Source organism: Episyrphus balteatus, chromosome 2 (assembly GCF_945859705.1).
Source record: "Episyrphus balteatus chromosome 2, idEpiBalt1.1, whole genome shotgun sequence".
NCBI classification, from domain to species: domain Eukaryota; kingdom Metazoa; phylum Arthropoda; class Insecta; order Diptera; family Syrphidae; genus Episyrphus; species Episyrphus balteatus.
Window position 1 is genome coordinate 123,105,264 of NC_079135.1, and position 16,809 is coordinate 123,122,072.

General features: G+C 27.7%; 3 protein-coding genes across 11 annotated transcripts; 1 reads left to right on the top strand and 2 right to left on the bottom strand.

Annotated features, from left to right (window-relative positions):
- Positions 1-2,162: 2,162 nt before the first annotated feature.
- LOC129911878 (mitochondrial amidoxime reducing component 2-like) lies at positions 2,163-3,602 on the bottom strand. Its single transcript, XM_055989861.1, has 3 exons — positions 3,012-3,602; positions 2,650-2,924; positions 2,163-2,517 (listed from the first exon to the last, which is right to left on the bottom strand). The coding sequence occupies exons 1-3, from the start codon at positions 3,567-3,569 to the stop codon at positions 2,412-2,414; spliced, it is 939 nt and encodes a 312-aa protein (XP_055845836.1). The 5' UTR covers positions 3,570-3,602; the 3' UTR covers positions 2,163-2,411.
- A 1,438-nt stretch (positions 3,603-5,040) lies between these two features.
- Positions 5,041-10,585, top strand: LOC129911879 (mitochondrial amidoxime reducing component 2-like). 6 transcript variants are annotated; one of them, XM_055989864.1, is made up of 5 exons: positions 5,041-5,114; positions 9,275-9,361; positions 9,421-10,013; positions 10,086-10,369; positions 10,432-10,585. In XM_055989864.1, the coding sequence occupies exons 2-5, from the start codon at positions 9,355-9,357 to the stop codon at positions 10,550-10,552; spliced, it is 1,005 nt and encodes a 334-aa protein (XP_055845839.1). In that variant the 5' UTR covers positions 5,041-5,114; positions 9,275-9,354; the 3' UTR covers positions 10,553-10,585. The 6 variants fall into 6 exon arrangements, with proteins under 6 accessions (XP_055845839.1, XP_055845840.1, XP_055845842.1 ...); XM_055989865.1 differs by having other exon boundaries at positions 5,059-5,114; positions 9,292-9,361; XM_055989867.1 differs by having other exon boundaries at positions 5,065-5,114; positions 9,313-9,361.
- Positions 10,586-13,009: 2,424 nt separating this feature from the next.
- Positions 13,010-16,035, bottom strand: LOC129911881 (mitochondrial amidoxime-reducing component 1-like). 4 transcript variants are annotated; one of them, XM_055989870.1, is made up of 5 exons: positions 15,695-15,812; positions 15,262-15,555; positions 13,611-13,912; positions 13,272-13,555; positions 13,010-13,203 (listed from the first exon to the last, which is right to left on the bottom strand). In XM_055989870.1, the coding sequence occupies exons 2-5, from the start codon at positions 15,533-15,535 to the stop codon at positions 13,086-13,088; spliced, it is 978 nt and encodes a 325-aa protein (XP_055845845.1). In that variant the 5' UTR covers positions 15,536-15,555; positions 15,695-15,812; the 3' UTR covers positions 13,010-13,085. The 4 variants fall into 4 exon arrangements, with proteins under 4 accessions (XP_055845845.1, XP_055845847.1, XP_055845846.1 ...); XM_055989872.1 differs by having other exon boundaries at positions 15,700-15,725; XM_055989871.1 differs by lacking the exon at positions 15,695-15,812 and adding an exon at positions 15,629-15,650.
- Positions 16,036-16,809: the final 774 nt, after the last annotated feature.

The window sequence follows — 16,809 nt, forward strand, 5'->3', positions numbered from 1 at the left end:
TTATCATACTAACTGTTGTTTCGATTCCGTTGTTGTTTCCAATTCCTTGCATTTTCAAATGAACGTAACAATGAACTTTCTTGATTCTTTATATGTAGACAAATATTACCACAGTGCCAAATGCTATTGTATTAAATTTATTTTTAACAGTTTTTCGCTTTTATAAATATTTTGCAACTACTATCGAATAATTCGATAGTACCCATGAATAAGTTTTATAGACCAGTGCCAATAATTTTTGAAAATAAAAAAATTATTAGCAGCATATGGGTGACGGGAAAATTTAGGATAAATGGTATATGAAAGGGGAAAAATAAATTGCCCACAAAAAAATTGGGGGAAAGGGGGTGGGTGGGCGAAAAAGTGGGGTGGGTGCCAAAAATCATGGTTTTTTACGATTTCTGTCAAAACTAGACGTCCCATCGAAAAAAGTCAAATGCAAAAGTTGTAGGTATTATAAATGTCTACAACTTTTACTCAAACAATTTTTTTCTATAACCTCAAAAATATTGGAAAAAATGCAAAAATACGATTTTTTGATTTTTTATTTTTATCTTTTACAAAAATGGTTGGATTTTAACAAAACTTGGTTAAAAACTATTTTGTTATGTTTTCTATCTATCAAAAATGTTTTTTGAGGAAAAAGTGAATTTTTGGATTTTTGACGAATTTAATTTGAAAAAATAGCCTATTTTTCAATCAAAAAAGTTACCGAAAAAATTTTTGATTTTTGAAAAGTTTGAAATGAAATTATTTACATTGAAACCTATTATTTAGGATTGTGTGAAAAAACTATACTTTTGTTTTAGAAAATATTGAGAAAAATTGAAAAAAACAAAAAAACGATTTTTTAGATCGATTTTTCCGTAAATGACAGTAATATTGGCGAAAAATAATTTTCCATAGAAACTAAATTATACTTTTCTAATGGCCTTTGACCTTCTTAATTTGAATCTAGCATTAGAATAGCTCTAACGTGAAAAGTTTTTGAGATATTGAATTTTGAACGTCCAAAACACTATTTTTGTGATGTTTTGCATGGTAATATCTCAAAAACGTGATGTGATAGAATTTTTCTGACTTCGGATTCGAGCTCAGCACACAAAAAACCATTAGAAAAATATACTTTTATTTCTATAAAAAAAACTTTTTGACTAGTGAATTCGAACAAGGCATTCGATTTTTTCTTCCCTGTTCGAATTCACTAGTCAAAAAGTTTTTTTTTATAGAAATCAAAGTATATTTTTCTAATGGTTTTTTGTGTGCTGAGCTCGAATCCGAAGTCAGAAAAATTCTATCACATCACGTTTTTGAGATATTACCATGCAAAACATCACAAAAATAGTGTTTTGGACGTTCAAAATTCAATATCTCAAAAACTTTTCACGTTAGAGCTATTCTAATGCTAGATTCAAATTAAGAAGGTCAAAGGACATTAGAAAAATATAATTTAGTTTCTATGGAAAATTATTTCTCGCCAATATTACTGTCATTTATGGAAAAATCGATCTAAAAAATCGTTTTTTTGTTTTTTTTCAATTTTTCTCAATATTTTCTAAAACAAAAGTATAGTTTTTCCACACAATCCTAAATAATAGGTTTTAATGTAAATAATTTCATTTCAAACTTTTCAAAAATCAAAAATTTTTTCGGTAACTTTTTTGATTGAAAAATAGGCTATTTTTTCAAATTAAATTCGTCAAAAATCCAAAAATTCACTTTTTCCTCAAAAAACATTTTTAATAGATAGAAAACATAACAAAGTAGTTTTTAACCAAGTTTTGTTAAAATCCAACCATTTTTGTAAAAGATAAAAATAAAAAATAAAAAAATCGTATTTTTGCATTTTTTCCAATATTTTTGAGGTTATAGAAAAAAATTGTTTGAGTAAAAGTTGTAGACATTTATACTACCTACAACTTTTGCATTTGACTTTTTTCGATGGGACGTCTATTTTTGACAGAAATCGTAAAAAACCATGATTTTTGGCACCCACCCCACTTTTTCGCCCACCCACCCCCCTTCCCCTAATTTTTTTGTGGGCAATTTATTTTTCCGCTTTCATATACCATTTATCCTAAATTTTCCCACCACCCTTATGCTGCTAATAATTTGTTCAACTTTTGCCCTCTGAAAACCGGATTGGCACTGGTCATTAACTTTTACTTTTTATTCCATTTATTTGGAAAAAAATATAATAAAAAATGACTTGGCAACCATGATTATAAAAATACACAATGTTGAAGTGGACTTCTTTTGTGGTTTTTAAAGTATTTTTAACCTTCTTCTCTTCTTCAAACAAATTTAAGTAGTAAGAGAATTTAAAATAAAAACTGGAATTTTATTTTAAAGAGAAAAAAAAAAAACAAAAACAATAAAATCTAAGATTTATATCTAACTCTACCACCAGCTCATATAATCACATAGACTTCATCACCCAACTTTATTACACCTTCCTTATGTATATTAAAATAAATTCCCATCTCTGGTTCAATCTGTCCTGGTTTCATTCGATATCTAGAGAAGAGATAAATAATAATAATTGTTTAGTTGAGATAAAATTATGTGCACGCATGTGAACTTTTATTATTTATGAAAATATATTATTTTATTGTTGTTTTTTTTTTTATTATTTTTTATTTGACTTACTTTTTAAGAGTTTTCAAAGGTTCAAACTCTGGACTACGTTCACATGTGAATGGATTAACATTGGGAAGAATACAACGGTAGCATGGTGCTTTATAACGAAATATAGTTTCATTTCCAATTCGCATCCATTTCCAGTTGTCTTCAGAAAATGCCGGTAGATTAGTATTCTTTATCAAAAAGTTACCACGAAATTGCCAATGATGGACTTTATTTGGCAGGCGATTATTTAAATCTTTGATTGATTCATCAACCATGACCATGTAAGGATTAAGATCCTGGAAAAAAGTATTGGGTTACTGAGTTTCACAATTCTTTACATTTCTGTCTAAAAGCATTTCGGCTAAAAGCCGTTTCAAACCTACCAAATTTTTTCGAAAAGGAATTTTCCCCAAAAAAGGACAAACGAACAGAGTCAATCCTGACTCCTTTTGTAGTAAAAATTTAGAAAACCAATTTCCATACTCCGAATCACATTCGATCACTGAAATTGATGAACCTCCATAGCATTTAATAACTTCCTTTCGTCCATAAGTAATTTTATGAATATTCAATACCAACGGTTCCATATTTGGTGCAGTCACTTCTATCTCATCGATATCGATAAGTTTGGATTTGATTTGCCACATCTTTGGATGGGATCCAGCAAATAAAGGTGTATTTTGATCGTCAACAAGGAACAATTGTCTATCTTTCAAGTCTCCACATTGGATTCCATTCTTCTTGCATGAAGCTTCATTAAGTTCAATACCATAACACGATCTAATTGGATACAAAATTATTTCTTCCAATGTCCCAGCATATTGCCAATCTTTATCTGAAGGTTTACTGAAATTGTCTTTGCGACGTTTATAGATGTAAAGTAGGACACCAGCCCCAAAAACTGTAGCTCCAAGAGCGACTACAATTTGAACACTTTTCATCACAATACAAAAATTTACTGATCAAAATTCTAATTTTTTTTTAAATAAAAACCAAAATAAAACATTAATTCTTTTGTTTAATTATTTTTGTAGCTTGTAGAATCAAACAAAAGGTGTAACTATGTTTATATTATGTCCTTTCCAAGCATGTTTGATAAGAAATAAATGAAAGAAAGATTGTCTTTAATTCCAGAACAAAGTTCACAAGGAGTGTTTTAACCGGCTACAATCTTGTGTATGACTTTAGACGTGTTTATCCAACTGATTTGTAGGTATTTATTGATACCGATTGGGTCATCTGTGAGGCACGATAACGTTTATGGAACTTCATTTGCTATAAATCCAAGTATTTGTTTTATGGAAAATTATTTCGATTTATTAAATTACCCAAGAAAAAAAATTTTTTTTTCAAAAACCCTGTTCAGTCAGAAAATAAATAAGCCGCCGATAAAACGATGCATCTTTGATACAAATTTTTGAACCACTAAAAACTTTGACCTCTTCTATCTGTTTAGATAAGCAGTGGGTGTGTACCACGCCCCCTTATTATTTAGAATTTTGTATAACTATGTTTTTTTTTTGGGTTTACTTTTTTTTTTTTTTTTTTTACTTTTAGTCGAGTAAAATTAAGAATAAAATTGGTAAAATCTTGGAATCCAGAGAAAGTCCATGAATCTGTAAAACTAGCATAGGGCTGCATTATTAAAAGGTCAAATAAGAAAGTAGGGATGTTCGTGATTTTCATGTTACTATAGTTTTCCATCTATTGAAAATATCGAGTTGATTTAAGATTTATTTTATTGAAAAATATCTATATTTAATATTTGGTAAGTATAAGCATCCTACATATAATAGCCAAGGTTCTAGAGCCAGGCAAAAACCATGAAAAATCAGCAAAATCTTCAATAGACGCAAAACTATACTAACATGAAAATGACGTTTTGCAAAAGTTCAAGTGCGGGTAGCGGGGAAACCACGCAACTTAAAATTAAATCATCATGGATTTGCTTCCTTACAGTTCTAGAGAACATCCCTACAAAGTTTGAGCAAAATTAAAAATGAGACAGCAATTCAAATTGAACGCTTTCATACGGAATGACAGTAAACGGCCCTTAAAAATTGTTGTAATCGAGAGCGGTGAAATTTTTTTTTTTTAACTTTCCTATTTGACCTTTTAATAATGCAGCCCTATACTCATTTTACAGATTCATCGACTTTTCCTGGATTCCGAGGTATAAATCTAATTTGACTCCAATATTTTTGTGTTTTTATGTGCTTAAGTGTGAGCACATTTGTACGACACGTTGTGCGGGCGTTTGTTTTTACTAGGTTTTGATCATTTACTTGCGATAAGAGTGTGCCATTTTTAAATGCTTTTTTTTAAGTATATTTTTTATTTTATTTTTTGTTGCTCTTCATAATTATAAAATATAAAAAGCTGATAATTTGCTTGAAGTGAGTCTAATAAGTACAATAATTATTGTTTTTATATCCAGTCAAGGTTTTCGATTGTTATAAACAAGTTCAAGGAAAATATAAATTGAAGTAAGTTTTGTAGTTTAGTCTATAGGTAGAATTTTAAAACAATACCTTCAAATATATCAATGAAATTTTGATTGCTTTAAAGTCTAAAGATAAAAAATTCCATCTAAACTGATAGCTTAATATCCTTTCTTTCGAAAGGAAGAACCAATCTTTCGGTACTGAATTTCATTGAACGATAGCAAATTCGGAGATTTTATTTGATATTAAATAAAGATTTTACACACTTTTTGCATAATAGACAATGAACCTCAAAAGTAATGAAATAAATGGAAAATGTTAAAAGACCAACTAAATTGCTATCTGAATTTGGTATCTTTTTAATTTCAACCGTTTTTGATCAAATTTCTTCTAAAATTTCAACAAAAAAATCCCTCTTTGAACTAGATAGAATCTTGCTTTCCCCTCATATGATTTATTTTTGTTTTTTTTATTTACATAAACATCGGTCATTAGTTGGCAATATTAATTAAGTAATTTCAATTCAATTTATGTCATATGTATATGGCGTACCGCGTACATGTAATAAATACAAATTGAATTGACACTAGTTTATTATTTTTAAAACTTTTCCTCAAAGTTAAAATAAAAATGAAAAATATTGCAATTTAAATTAAACAAAACCGAATTCTGCAGAGAAAAAAAAATAAATAAAATGCACGACTGCGTCGCACGTCTTGTTGTCTGGAAACAAATTGCTCAGAAAGTTTTTAAGTCAAAATGAAATTCAACAAAACCTTAGAAAATATTAAAAAATTTGTCCTTAAATTACAAAAACACCTTTTCAAATGTTTTGAACTTCAAACGAAGTATAATGTAATTTAGTTTCTTGTATAGCAATGAATTTTTAGAAATTTTAAATCGAAAAATGTTATTTTTCAAAATTTGTCTTAATTTTAACATTAAGGCTACAAAAAATATCTTTGAAATCGTTTTTTAAATATTTAACAAGTAGCATCTTATTAGCCACAGTAAACACATTTTCACTTGCGATATAGGTACTATATATCAAGTTATGCATTCGTACAAAAAAAAAAGTTGAGATAACATTTTTCCATGACATTACGATGGTAGAGAATGCCAAAAAAGTGGGTCCCGGAAGTCCGTCTGCCTGTCAGTGTCTCTCTGTCTGTCTGTCTGTCTGTATAAGTAGCTACAGCCTAAACGGATGGACCGATTGACTTCAAACTTGGTATGAAGAATTTTTTGGAGACTCTCCAACTCCATAGGAGTTTTTGGAATTAATTTTTTTGAACCAAAAATAACGGTACTTGTCATATACCGATTTTAGTAAAGTTGAAATGGCTCAAAAACGGCTAAAACGATTTTGTTTAAAAAATTTAAATGTAAGTTTTAAAACAAGGTCTATCTTTTAATGAAAAACAATTTTGTTGAAAATCATTGTTAACAGTACCTGCCATAGAACCGTTTATTTTTTAAATCCGATTATCTCTGAAACTTCTTATTCGATTTCAACGAAACTTTTTGTGAAGAAGCATTTATAAAATTTTAATAAAGCCAAAACTAAAATTTCGAAATAAATAATTTTTGGATTTAAAAAAAAAATTGAAAAATTTTGTTTGAAAAATCAAGTTTTCTAAAACGGGACATTGAATTTTTTAAAATTTTGGTTTTAGATGTTGATTAGTTATTTCTACAAAATGGCATACCAATTTTATTTTAAAACTTTTTTTCCAAAAAATTATTTATAAAAAATTAGTTTTTTAAAAAACGGCTCAAACGATTTTGAAAATTTTTTTTTTCTAAAAATGCATCTTAGTATATCAATCAAAACTGCATACTTATTTTGGAGGGCAATTTGATTTCAGACTTTATTTTATTTTTTTAAAAAACGAATTTTATTTTATTTTTTTTTGTACCTATACCTACTATGTATCTACATTTTTTAAATTTAAAAATTTAAGCAACTTTAACTCTAAGAGCAAGTTCGTGCGACCCAGTCGTGCATTTTATTTAATTTACCCTCTGGGAATCACCCATAACCCTTAACAACGAAGCGAAGCTTTGAAGTAAATCGTTTCAGCAGTTTGGACTGCTGTTGGAGACAGAGTAAGTGTCGTCTTTGATTGTTATCTCGAGTAACATATTATTACAAATCCTAAACTTGCCCTTTAGTAGTATATTGCATGTAATAACATAAAATCCGTTCCTCAAAGGAGAAAGACAAAATCTTAATAAAATGCAAGACTGGGTCGCACGAACTTGCTCTTAGGGTTAAAGTTGCTTAAATTTTTAAGACTTTTTATATAGAAATTTGGAAAAAAAATAAAATTAGTTTTAAAAAAAAAATAAAATAAAATCTGAAATCAAATTGCCCTCCAAACAAGTATGCAGTTTTGATTGATATACTAAGATGCATTTTTAGAAAAAAAAATTTCAAAATCGTTAGAGCCGTTTTTTAAAAAACTAATTTTTTATAAATAATTTTTTGGAAAAAAAGTTTTAAAATAAAATTGGTATGCCATTTTGTAGAAATCAGTAATCGACATCTAAAAACAAAATTTCAAAAAATTCAATGTCCCGTTTTCGAAAATTTTAAATTTTTTTTAAAAACTCAAAAATTATCTTGTTGGAAATTTTATTTTTGGCTTATATTTAAATTATATAAATGCTTCTTCACAAACAGTTTCGTTGAAATCGAATAAGCAGTTTCGGAGATAATCGGATTTGAAAAAACGGTTCAATGGCAGGTACCGTTAATAATGATTTTCAAAAAAAAATTGTTTCATTAAACAGGGAGACCCTGTTTTGTTGCTTTTAAATTGTAATATCTTTAGTTCTAAATTTAACTTTGGAAACTTTTATACATTTTTGAAAACTGCAATAACACGGCAAGTTTTCAAAATAATAAACCAGGGTCACACCATAAAAATTTTGTTCAGGGTGTTGCCTTGAAATAAAAGAAGTGAGAAATTCTATTAATTCATTTGCAGCAAAATGGCGAATGAAATAAAAAATATATTGATTAATTAATTATTTCTTATTATTAGGCAATGTTCAAGTGAAAGAATTGTAAAAAACAAAAATCAATTATGAGCGGAGGAAGGAATACTGTTGCAAAGTCGTGATTTATCGAAATTTCATAAAAACTGCATTAAATCGAAAACCGTAAAGATTTGGGATGAACAAGTTACCAAATTCTGAGAGCCCTAAAGTTGGCCTATCAGCATATTTTGTTTGATCCATTACTTTATTTACAATATTTTTCAAAAATTAAAAAAATTATTATTATATTATTTATATTATGAATTTTTTAATGTAAATCAATTGATCCACTTTGGAGAAAATTAAATATTTTCAAATTTTTTTATGTTATTTTGTTCCTGAAAAAATAATTCCAAAAAACCCTGCCAATTTGAATGTTAATCGAAATCTTATGGCATACTTCGTTTAGAGATAAGAAATGTGTATGCAATTTTAAAAACAATTTTTTTTTTATTACTCTCGAGTTTATTAAATTTCTTAAAAAATTAAAATAAAAGTATTCTGTAAGATTTTTCAAAAGCTTATTTTAAGTAAATTTAAAAAATTTTGTTTACACTGTTTTTTACAGAAACTTTAACTTCTTCTGAGAAAATATTAAAAATGACTTGAATTTGAAATATAATTACATTACTATGTATTAAAAAAAGGAACGGTTATCATCTCTTGATTTCTAAAAAAAAATCATTTATACCGAATTAGACATAATCTCTTCCTTCAACTTTAACTACATGAACAAGAACATACAACCTTTATTCATGAATTTAATATGTATTCAATTATTAGAAAATTTGCATCTTCTAGAATTAATAAATGAATTAATAAATGAAAGAGAATTGAAAAAAGAGTCAGGCATCACGTCTTTGCACTTTTTCAGTCAACAACTTACTCAGACTGACGCAATTGTAATATGCATTTAAGTTTTTGAATGTTAAATTGCATATATTACCGAATGATCTCTCAAAAGGAAATTTTATTAAAAATCTTAACCTGGTTGTGAAAAGTTTGGCTTGTTAACATGACTTAATCTTAAGGTAAATAAATCAGAAATAATGACACAAACACAGCTGAACTATATTTAACTTTTTTATCTCTGTACTTTGATTTGCATAATTTAACATAATTTATAATCTTAAACATATTGCTTGCTTTTTTTTTAGTTAACATCTTTTGTCAGCACATGGCTTTTTGATTTCAGTCACTTAAAAGCAACGCCAACGATCAACAACAAACAAAAACAATGGGAAGTAAGTCTTACAAAAAAAAGTAACCTTTAACCATTTTGCCTAATTATACCTTTTGTCAGCTTATTATCAGGGCAGATTTATAGGAGCTGTAGGACTTGGAGTTGGTGTTTCATTTCTGACCTATTTATACTACAAGTTCTTAAAAAAAGAAGAAATAATAGAAGTTATACCAATTAAATGGAAACAAGTTGGCACACTGGAAGAAATACATTTCTTTCCGATTAAATCATGCGCTCCTGTTGAGCTTGATCAAGCTCTCTGTGAAAATCTTGGAATTCAAGAGGGAGACATTAAAGATAGAGCTTTGATGATTGTTGATAAAAATGGAGATTTGGTAACTGCTCGAGTTTATCCAAAGATGCTTCTTATAGTTTCAAAAGTTGTTAGTCGTACGGAAATTATTATATCTGCACCAGGAATGACAGAATTGAAATTTGATTATTCCAAACTTACTGATGCCAAAAATACTAAAGGAGTTATCTTCGGTCATACAGCCAAAGTTAAAGATTGTGGAGACGAATTCAATACTTGGTTTTCCACATTTATTTTAGGACTACCTGAAGGTCTTAAATTGGTCTATTATCCGTATGATAACCCAACAAGGCCAATTGCTGATGAATTTCAAAATGGAATTTTTTCTAAAAGAGACACGGTAACAGAGTTTTCATTTACATATAATTAATTGATTTTAAAACTTTTTTCTTGTTTTTTTTTTTTTTTACAGGGAAGTTTCCAAGATGTTTCCAGCTACCATCTTATCAACAAAACATCTGTAGAAGATTTAAATTCACGTCTTGACAACAAGAAGGTTTTCTGTAGACAATTTAGATCTAATTTTTATATAAATACGGAATTAGCCTACGGTGAAGATAACTGGCAATGGTTTCGAATTGGCAATGAAGCAGTGTTTCGAAATATTGCTCCTTGTTTTAGATGTATTTTACCAAATATTAATCCATTTACCGCTGAAAGAGATCCTGACGGTCAACCATTGAAAACTTTAAAAAAGTACTGGGATTTGTTGTGTTAATTTTGAGATTTATATTCAAATAAATTATTTGTATTTAAAGGTATCGCATGGATTCAAGTGCAGCAATTAAATCCCCAAGAATGGGAATTCAAATGGGTCTTAGATCTGTAGGGACTGTTAAAAAAGGAGACGCTGTTTTTGTTGAAGATCTCATTGAGTAGCATCAAAATAAATGCATTAATATAAATTACACATCGAAAGACTTTTAAAATTTTTTTACATGAAAAAAATCTTTGTTCTATACAATTTTATATTGATTTTAATAAGATAAAAATAGTTACTCTTAGGAATTATCAAAACGGCAACAAAAATTATTTTTCTCTAGTTCAAAAGTTTAATTTTAATTTAAAAAAAAAATGCATTCCATTTTTTAGTTCGTAATAAACATCTTTACAAAAAAAAAAATCAAAAACATTTACTGGTTACGGTGTAAAATTGTATTTGAGAATGAGTTAAGTTAGTTTGGATTTTATTAACTTTTAAATTTTGTCGTGCTTGATTTAAATTTAAGATTTTTTTAGAATATCTGACATTTTTAAGAAAACAGTTGAAAATGCTTTTTTTCACTTGCATACTTTTAAAGTTATAAATTTATTATATAAAACTATAATTTTTTGTCTATTTTGTGTCACGAAATTAAGTTGATAAAACTTATAGATTCGAACCCAAAAAAATTAGTAAATGATAAAAAATTTAATCTAGCCCAAAACTTTCTGGCTAGTTAAAGTTTTAAACGTTTTTGAAGCTGTTTATTTTTGTTAACAAGATTATTTATTTATGTAAAACAAAATTTTTAAGAGAAGAATTTTGTAATCTGTTCTTTAGTAAAATTCCGGCTATATTGTATTGAAGTGTTATTTTAAATTGAAATATCTAAATTAAAAATTTTTTTTAGTTATTGCCAGTTTTGAAATCTGAGATACAATTATTATAATTTGATTTTTTTGAAGTGAAAACTTCTTTAGTATCGTAGTCATTTGAAACAAGATGAAACGAAAATGCGACAGGAAAAATGAATCGATTATAACTTTTTTGTTTTGATAGATAATAAATGAAATTTATACTGTAGGTAAGTAATAGAATAAACTATTATTGTTCAAAATGTCAATTAATTTCATATTCAAAATCCTGAGATAACGATGAAAAGATGTTCTTTTTCTATACTTATTATATCTTTTAATCTAGAGAACATAACAATTTGAATTAACTTTAATACGCATGCTGATAATATTACCTTTTATTTGATATATCCCACACATAACGGTACGTAATCCACAAGTTACACAATCTTAAATTGAAAAACTTGAAAAATACCTCAAAACACCTGTGGAGATCTGTTGCCGATGACCAGCCCCAAGTGTAGGAAGTACCGTAATCTCAGATTGAAATTTCGACATGGTTGGCTTTAAAAAATTCTTACTTTTTTTGTAGGCATGGTAGAAATATGATTGAAGCGTCATATAAAAGGTGAAATAAAAAGCTTTCAGATGATATAGAATTTATTATAGACTGTCTTTTTAAAAAATTGTGTTAGAAGAGAAAAAAGTTTTATTTTTTGCTTTTTTCATGAAAAATGATTGTTTTGAATAAATTATTTTTATACTTTTTGCGCATTGTAAAAATTTAAGTAGGTATGGCCCTTATTCTTCAGGAAAATTTGTTAGCTATTTAATGGTGCAGTATTTTTCCAAGAAAAATGATTTTTTAAGGTCTCACTTCAAAATGAATTTTTTTGTCTTCTTAATCTTTTGTTTTTTAATACATGAATAAAACCTACATATGTACAAAATACATGTTGTGTAAACTGTAATTTACTAAAGTTAATGTAAAAATGTAAAATATAGGTACAAAATTATAGCCTTAATACATATATAACCTATGCTAAAAACAGTTTCCCAGAAACCTTGCAAAAATGTCAGAATACCCCTACTTTGACCTTGTGTTTTGCTTCTAGGTATTCGAATAGGTAGTTAATTTTGGTTTTGTTTTTTTAATTCATTCTTTTACTTAAAAAATTGTTAAGAGTTGAGAAAAGATAATTAAATAAAATATTTTTGGAAATCGCTAAAGGAGTTTTTTTTTTACAAATTTGTTAAAAAAAAAAATTTTAAAACAAAAACCTTTTATATAAAAAATAAAATATTGATCGGCATATTTTATTATTATTTTTTTTTTTTTTTAAGTTTTCTTAATTTTAAAGTTACATAAATTTTTTTATTGAAATCGATCCTGGCGTTTACGAGAAAGTCAGTCATCATTGGTTCTATGAAAAACACTTCAACTTTTAGTCACTCAACAGTTTGGTTGAAAAAATGAAATACAAGGTCTTGTATGGGACCCCCACCCCGCGCACATGCAGAATTTATTTGGTTGTCTGTCGAACCAATTTTTGTTTCTTGCAGCAGCAACTGATCTTTCATTTGACACCAAATTTAATCCCAATTTTTTTTCAGGAGCTTTAGAATCGGATCTTATCTAAAATGTCTAAAATTCTAAACTAAATATCTACAAAAATTTTCTGTAGGACTTATACCTAAAAGAATCAATATAAATATTTATTAATTATTAAATTTATTATTTAATTTCAATTTACTATTAAATTACATTATCGTAATTAAAAAATAATTTTTATACAGCTAAACAACATAACATTATAGAAAACTTAAAAACTAATTAAACAAAAAGATTATTTTATTATGGAAGATCTTCAACATAGATACAGTCGCCTTTCTTTACAACTCCTTCCGCTCTAAGTCCCAGTTGAATACCCAATCCAGGAGCTTTAGATCTAGTACCTTTAACATCACGATATCTTAAAAGAAAAAAATAACTTTTAGAAAATACAAAAAAAAAAAAAAACAGTAAAAATTGATATCTTACTTTCTCAAAGTTTTCAATGGTTCTGCTTCAGTATGACGCTCTGCTGTATATGGATTAATATTTGGCAATATACATCTATAACATGGTCCCAAATTTCGAAAAATTGCTTGATCACCAATTCGTATCCAATCCCAATAATCTTCTTCATAAGGTTCTCCAATAGTTCTAATGTTGAAATTTCCACGAAATTGTGATATTGGAACTTTATCTTTTAAACGTGCATTTAATTCTTGAACAGTTGTCTCATTCATTAAATGATAACTAGATTGGTCATGAAAAGTACCCTGAAATTTTGAAAGTAAGTAAAAGGTTAGAAAAAAAAATGAAAATGGTTCATACAGTATCTTGTTTTTTGAAAATTCCTTCCACATAATCTCTATCAATCGGTCTTGTTGCAATAGAATATGGATAATAAACTAATTTCAAACCATCTGGTTTATCTAAAATAAATTGTGAAAACCATTTATGGTAGATCTCACCACAGTCTAATACTGTAGCAGTGAATCCATAGATAAGTGCCTCGATATCACCATTGGAGTCATCACCTAGAGCAGCAAAATCAAAGTGTAAATCTTTCATTCCAGGTGCGGAAAAAATTAACTTTGATCGTCCGACAACTTTTGGTGAAATTTTAAACATATGTGGGTATTAGGGTGGGTCAAAAAAATCGAAATTCTTTTTTTTGGATTGGTACTCCGAAAAATCGATTGCTAGACCCCTCTAGAATATACACGCCAAATATGAGCTCTTTATATTAATGGGAAGGTCCTCCGCTTTGCAATTTTCCATTTTTACATCAAGCTTCTACTAAAAAAAAATATTTTTTTTATTAATTGACTTTTTAGCAAATTTCTTTTCATATTCTTGTAGGAAATTGAACGCTCTACAAAAAAGGCCTTATACACTTTTTTCGTTTATCTAACCGTTGAATAGATATTTGAGGTCCAAAAATCGAGAAAATCTTTAAAAATTCGTTTTTTGTTCTTAATTTTGTAACAAATTGAAAAATTATAATGATCAAACGCGCAAGACATATTCTTGTTGGAAATTGATTGCTCCACAAAAAAGGTCTTATTAACTTTTTTCATTAATCTAACCATTCTAAAGATATTCGAGGTCAAAGTTAAAAAAAAATATAAAAACATTTTATATTTTTAAAATATTTCTAATTCACTGAAACTTTATTATTTTCAAATTAGCAAGATACATTCTTGTAGGGGCTTAAACGTTCTACAAAAAATTCCTTGGAATGAAATTGATTGCTTTAACCGTTTAGAAGATATTCGTATCCAAACCAATGCTCACTGATTTCAATAGTTTTCTTATGACCCGTATGCATTGCGATTTGGATACGAATATCTTCTAAAAGGTTAAAGCAATCAATTTCATTCCAAGGAATTTTTTGTAGAACGTTTAAGCCCCTACAAGAATGTATCTTGCTAATTTGAAAATAATAAAGTTTCAGTGAATTAGAAATATTTTAAAAATATAAAATGTTTTTATATTTTTTTTTAACTTTGACCTCGAATATCTTTAGAATGGTTAGATTAATGAAAAAAGTTAATAAGACCTTTTTTGTGGAGCAATCAATTTCCAACAAGAATATGTCTTGCGCGTTTGATCATTATAATTTTTCAATTTGTTACAAAATTAAGAACAAAAAACGAATTTTTAAAGATTTTCTCGATTTTTGGACCTCAAATATCTATTCAACGGTTAGATAAACGAAAAAAGTGTATAAGGCTTTTTTTGTAGAGCGTTCAATTTCCTACAAGAATATGAAAAGAAATTTGCTAAAAAGTCAATTAATAAAAAAATTATTTTTTTTTTAGTAGAAGCTTGATGTAAAAATGGAAAATTGCAAAGCGGAGGACCTTCCCATTAACATAAAGAGCTCATATTTGGCGTGTATATTCTAGAGGGGTCTAGCAATCGATTTTTCGGAGTACCAAATCAAAAAAAAAAATTTCGATTTTTTTGACCCACCCTAGTGGGTATTGTCGGGCAGTTACAACTTGTCCACTTTCTTCAATAATCATCAAAGCTCTATCCTTGATATCACCTTTACGGACTCCAAGATTCTCACAAACAGCTTCATCCAATTCAATTGGACCACAAGATTTTACAGGATACAAAAAAAGCTCGTCAAGCTTTCCAACTAATTTCCATTTTGTTGGAATTACTTCCTTTTTTGTGTACCTGTAGTACAAGTAGGAAATGCCGGATATAACGGTTACACCCAGGCCTATACCGATAGTTGCCATCAGTTTTGAGTGAGTTGAATCTGTGGAAAAGTTATAATTTTTTAAAAATATTTCTGAAGGTTTTTGTAGGACTTTGCTTTTTAAAAAAGTAACTTTTCACAGCAAAATAGAATCAAGCAGTTACAGTTAATCTAATATTTATTATTATTAAATTTTGACCTCACAAGAAGGAAGGAACAAGCCTTGTCAAACTTAGGCGACTTAATTTATATTAAAAATTATTTTAAGCTTCATTTTAATCAATATTTTTATGATGGCGAAATTCTCCTTTTGAGATAATCCAAAATAGAAACATACTTGACATTTTGTGTTCTCTTTATTCGTCTGCTATTGTTGATAATTCTTAAATCAAACATAAACAAAAAATAATAATAATTGAACACTTTTAACAAATAATATTTAACATTGATAAGGGACAAGTTCAAGGTTTTTTTTTTATAATAGAGACTGCAATTCTAGGCTGCACCGAAGTACATTGACCGAAAGTGAAATACTAACTGTTTTATAGGACAAAAATGTCCAAAGAGAAAAGAAGTAAACAAAAGCAAAATAGAAAATAGAAGTAAAAATTGATGGAAAGAGAAAATGATCATTTTTTTTTTCTGTCCCGTTCGAGTAAAATATTGTTTATAGTAAAAAAATGAGAACAAATAAATTGAAAACATTTATTAGCCACCTTAATTTTGTGACACATATTTAGAGCTAACCACTTGTTTGTTATTGAATTAGATTCAGTGAAGCATAATTGAAAAATAACTGACGCAACTTACCTATCTACTTTTTCATATAAATAGATATGCATGTCGGTCCAATGGTCGATGATAAAAAGCGAAGATATGAATCGGGAGATATATTAAACTATTTTTATTCAAATTTTGATAACTTATTTATTTAACCAGTTACAGGGCGTGCGCTGAATTTTTATTCTAGGGGATAAAACACGTTCTAGTACAAAAAAAAGTTCATTATACCTGCCTTCAAATAATTTTGAAGTGCAAAAACAAGCAAAATTATTACTTTTTAAAGCTTTACTGTAAACTGTAAGAACATTTTTGATATCTAGTAAAAACTGCATTTTTAATAAAACGGTAGCGTGATGCGTAAAACATAACAAATATTTCTAAAAAAAAAATAAGGTTTTTTTATAATAATTTTAAAAAATATGTATTACAGCTAATTTGAACTTGAACTTAGTTATAATTATCTTTTTGATGTGATATTCACACTAATTTATTTTGAATTAATTATATCACTACTATCACGTAACCTAAACA

Excerpts from the sequence above, each read along its gene's own strand:
- LOC129911879 (XM_055989864.1), top strand. Across the intron at positions 10,014-10,085 it reads TTTTTTCTAAAAGAGACACG|GGAAGTTTCCAAGATGTTTC; the intron begins GTAACAGAGTTT and ends TTTTTTTTACAG. Across the intron at positions 10,370-10,431 it reads CCATTGAAAACTTTAAAAAA|GTATCGCATGGATTCAAGTG; the intron begins GTACTGGGATTT and ends TTGTATTTAAAG.
- LOC129911878 (XM_055989861.1), bottom strand. The coding sequence starts at position 3,569 with ATGAAAAGTGTTCAAATTGTAGTCGCTCTTGGAGCTACAGTTTTTGGG. Across the intron at positions 2,925-3,011 it reads TTCCTTTTCGAAAAAATTTG|GATCTTAATCCTTACATGGT; the intron begins GTAGGTTTGAAA and ends ACTTTTTTCCAG. Across the intron at positions 2,518-2,649 it reads CCTTTGAAAACTCTTAAAAA|ATATCGAATGAAACCAGGAC; the intron begins GTAAGTCAAATA and ends TCTCTTCTCTAG.
- LOC129911881 (XM_055989868.1), bottom strand. Across the intron at positions 13,556-13,610 it reads TTTTCAAAAAACAAGATACT|GGTACTTTTCATGACCAATC; the intron begins GTATGAACCATT and ends TCAAAATTTCAG. Across the intron at positions 13,204-13,271 it reads CCATTGAAAACTTTGAGAAA|ATATCGTGATGTTAAAGGTA; the intron begins GTAAGATATCAA and ends TTTTCTTTTAAG.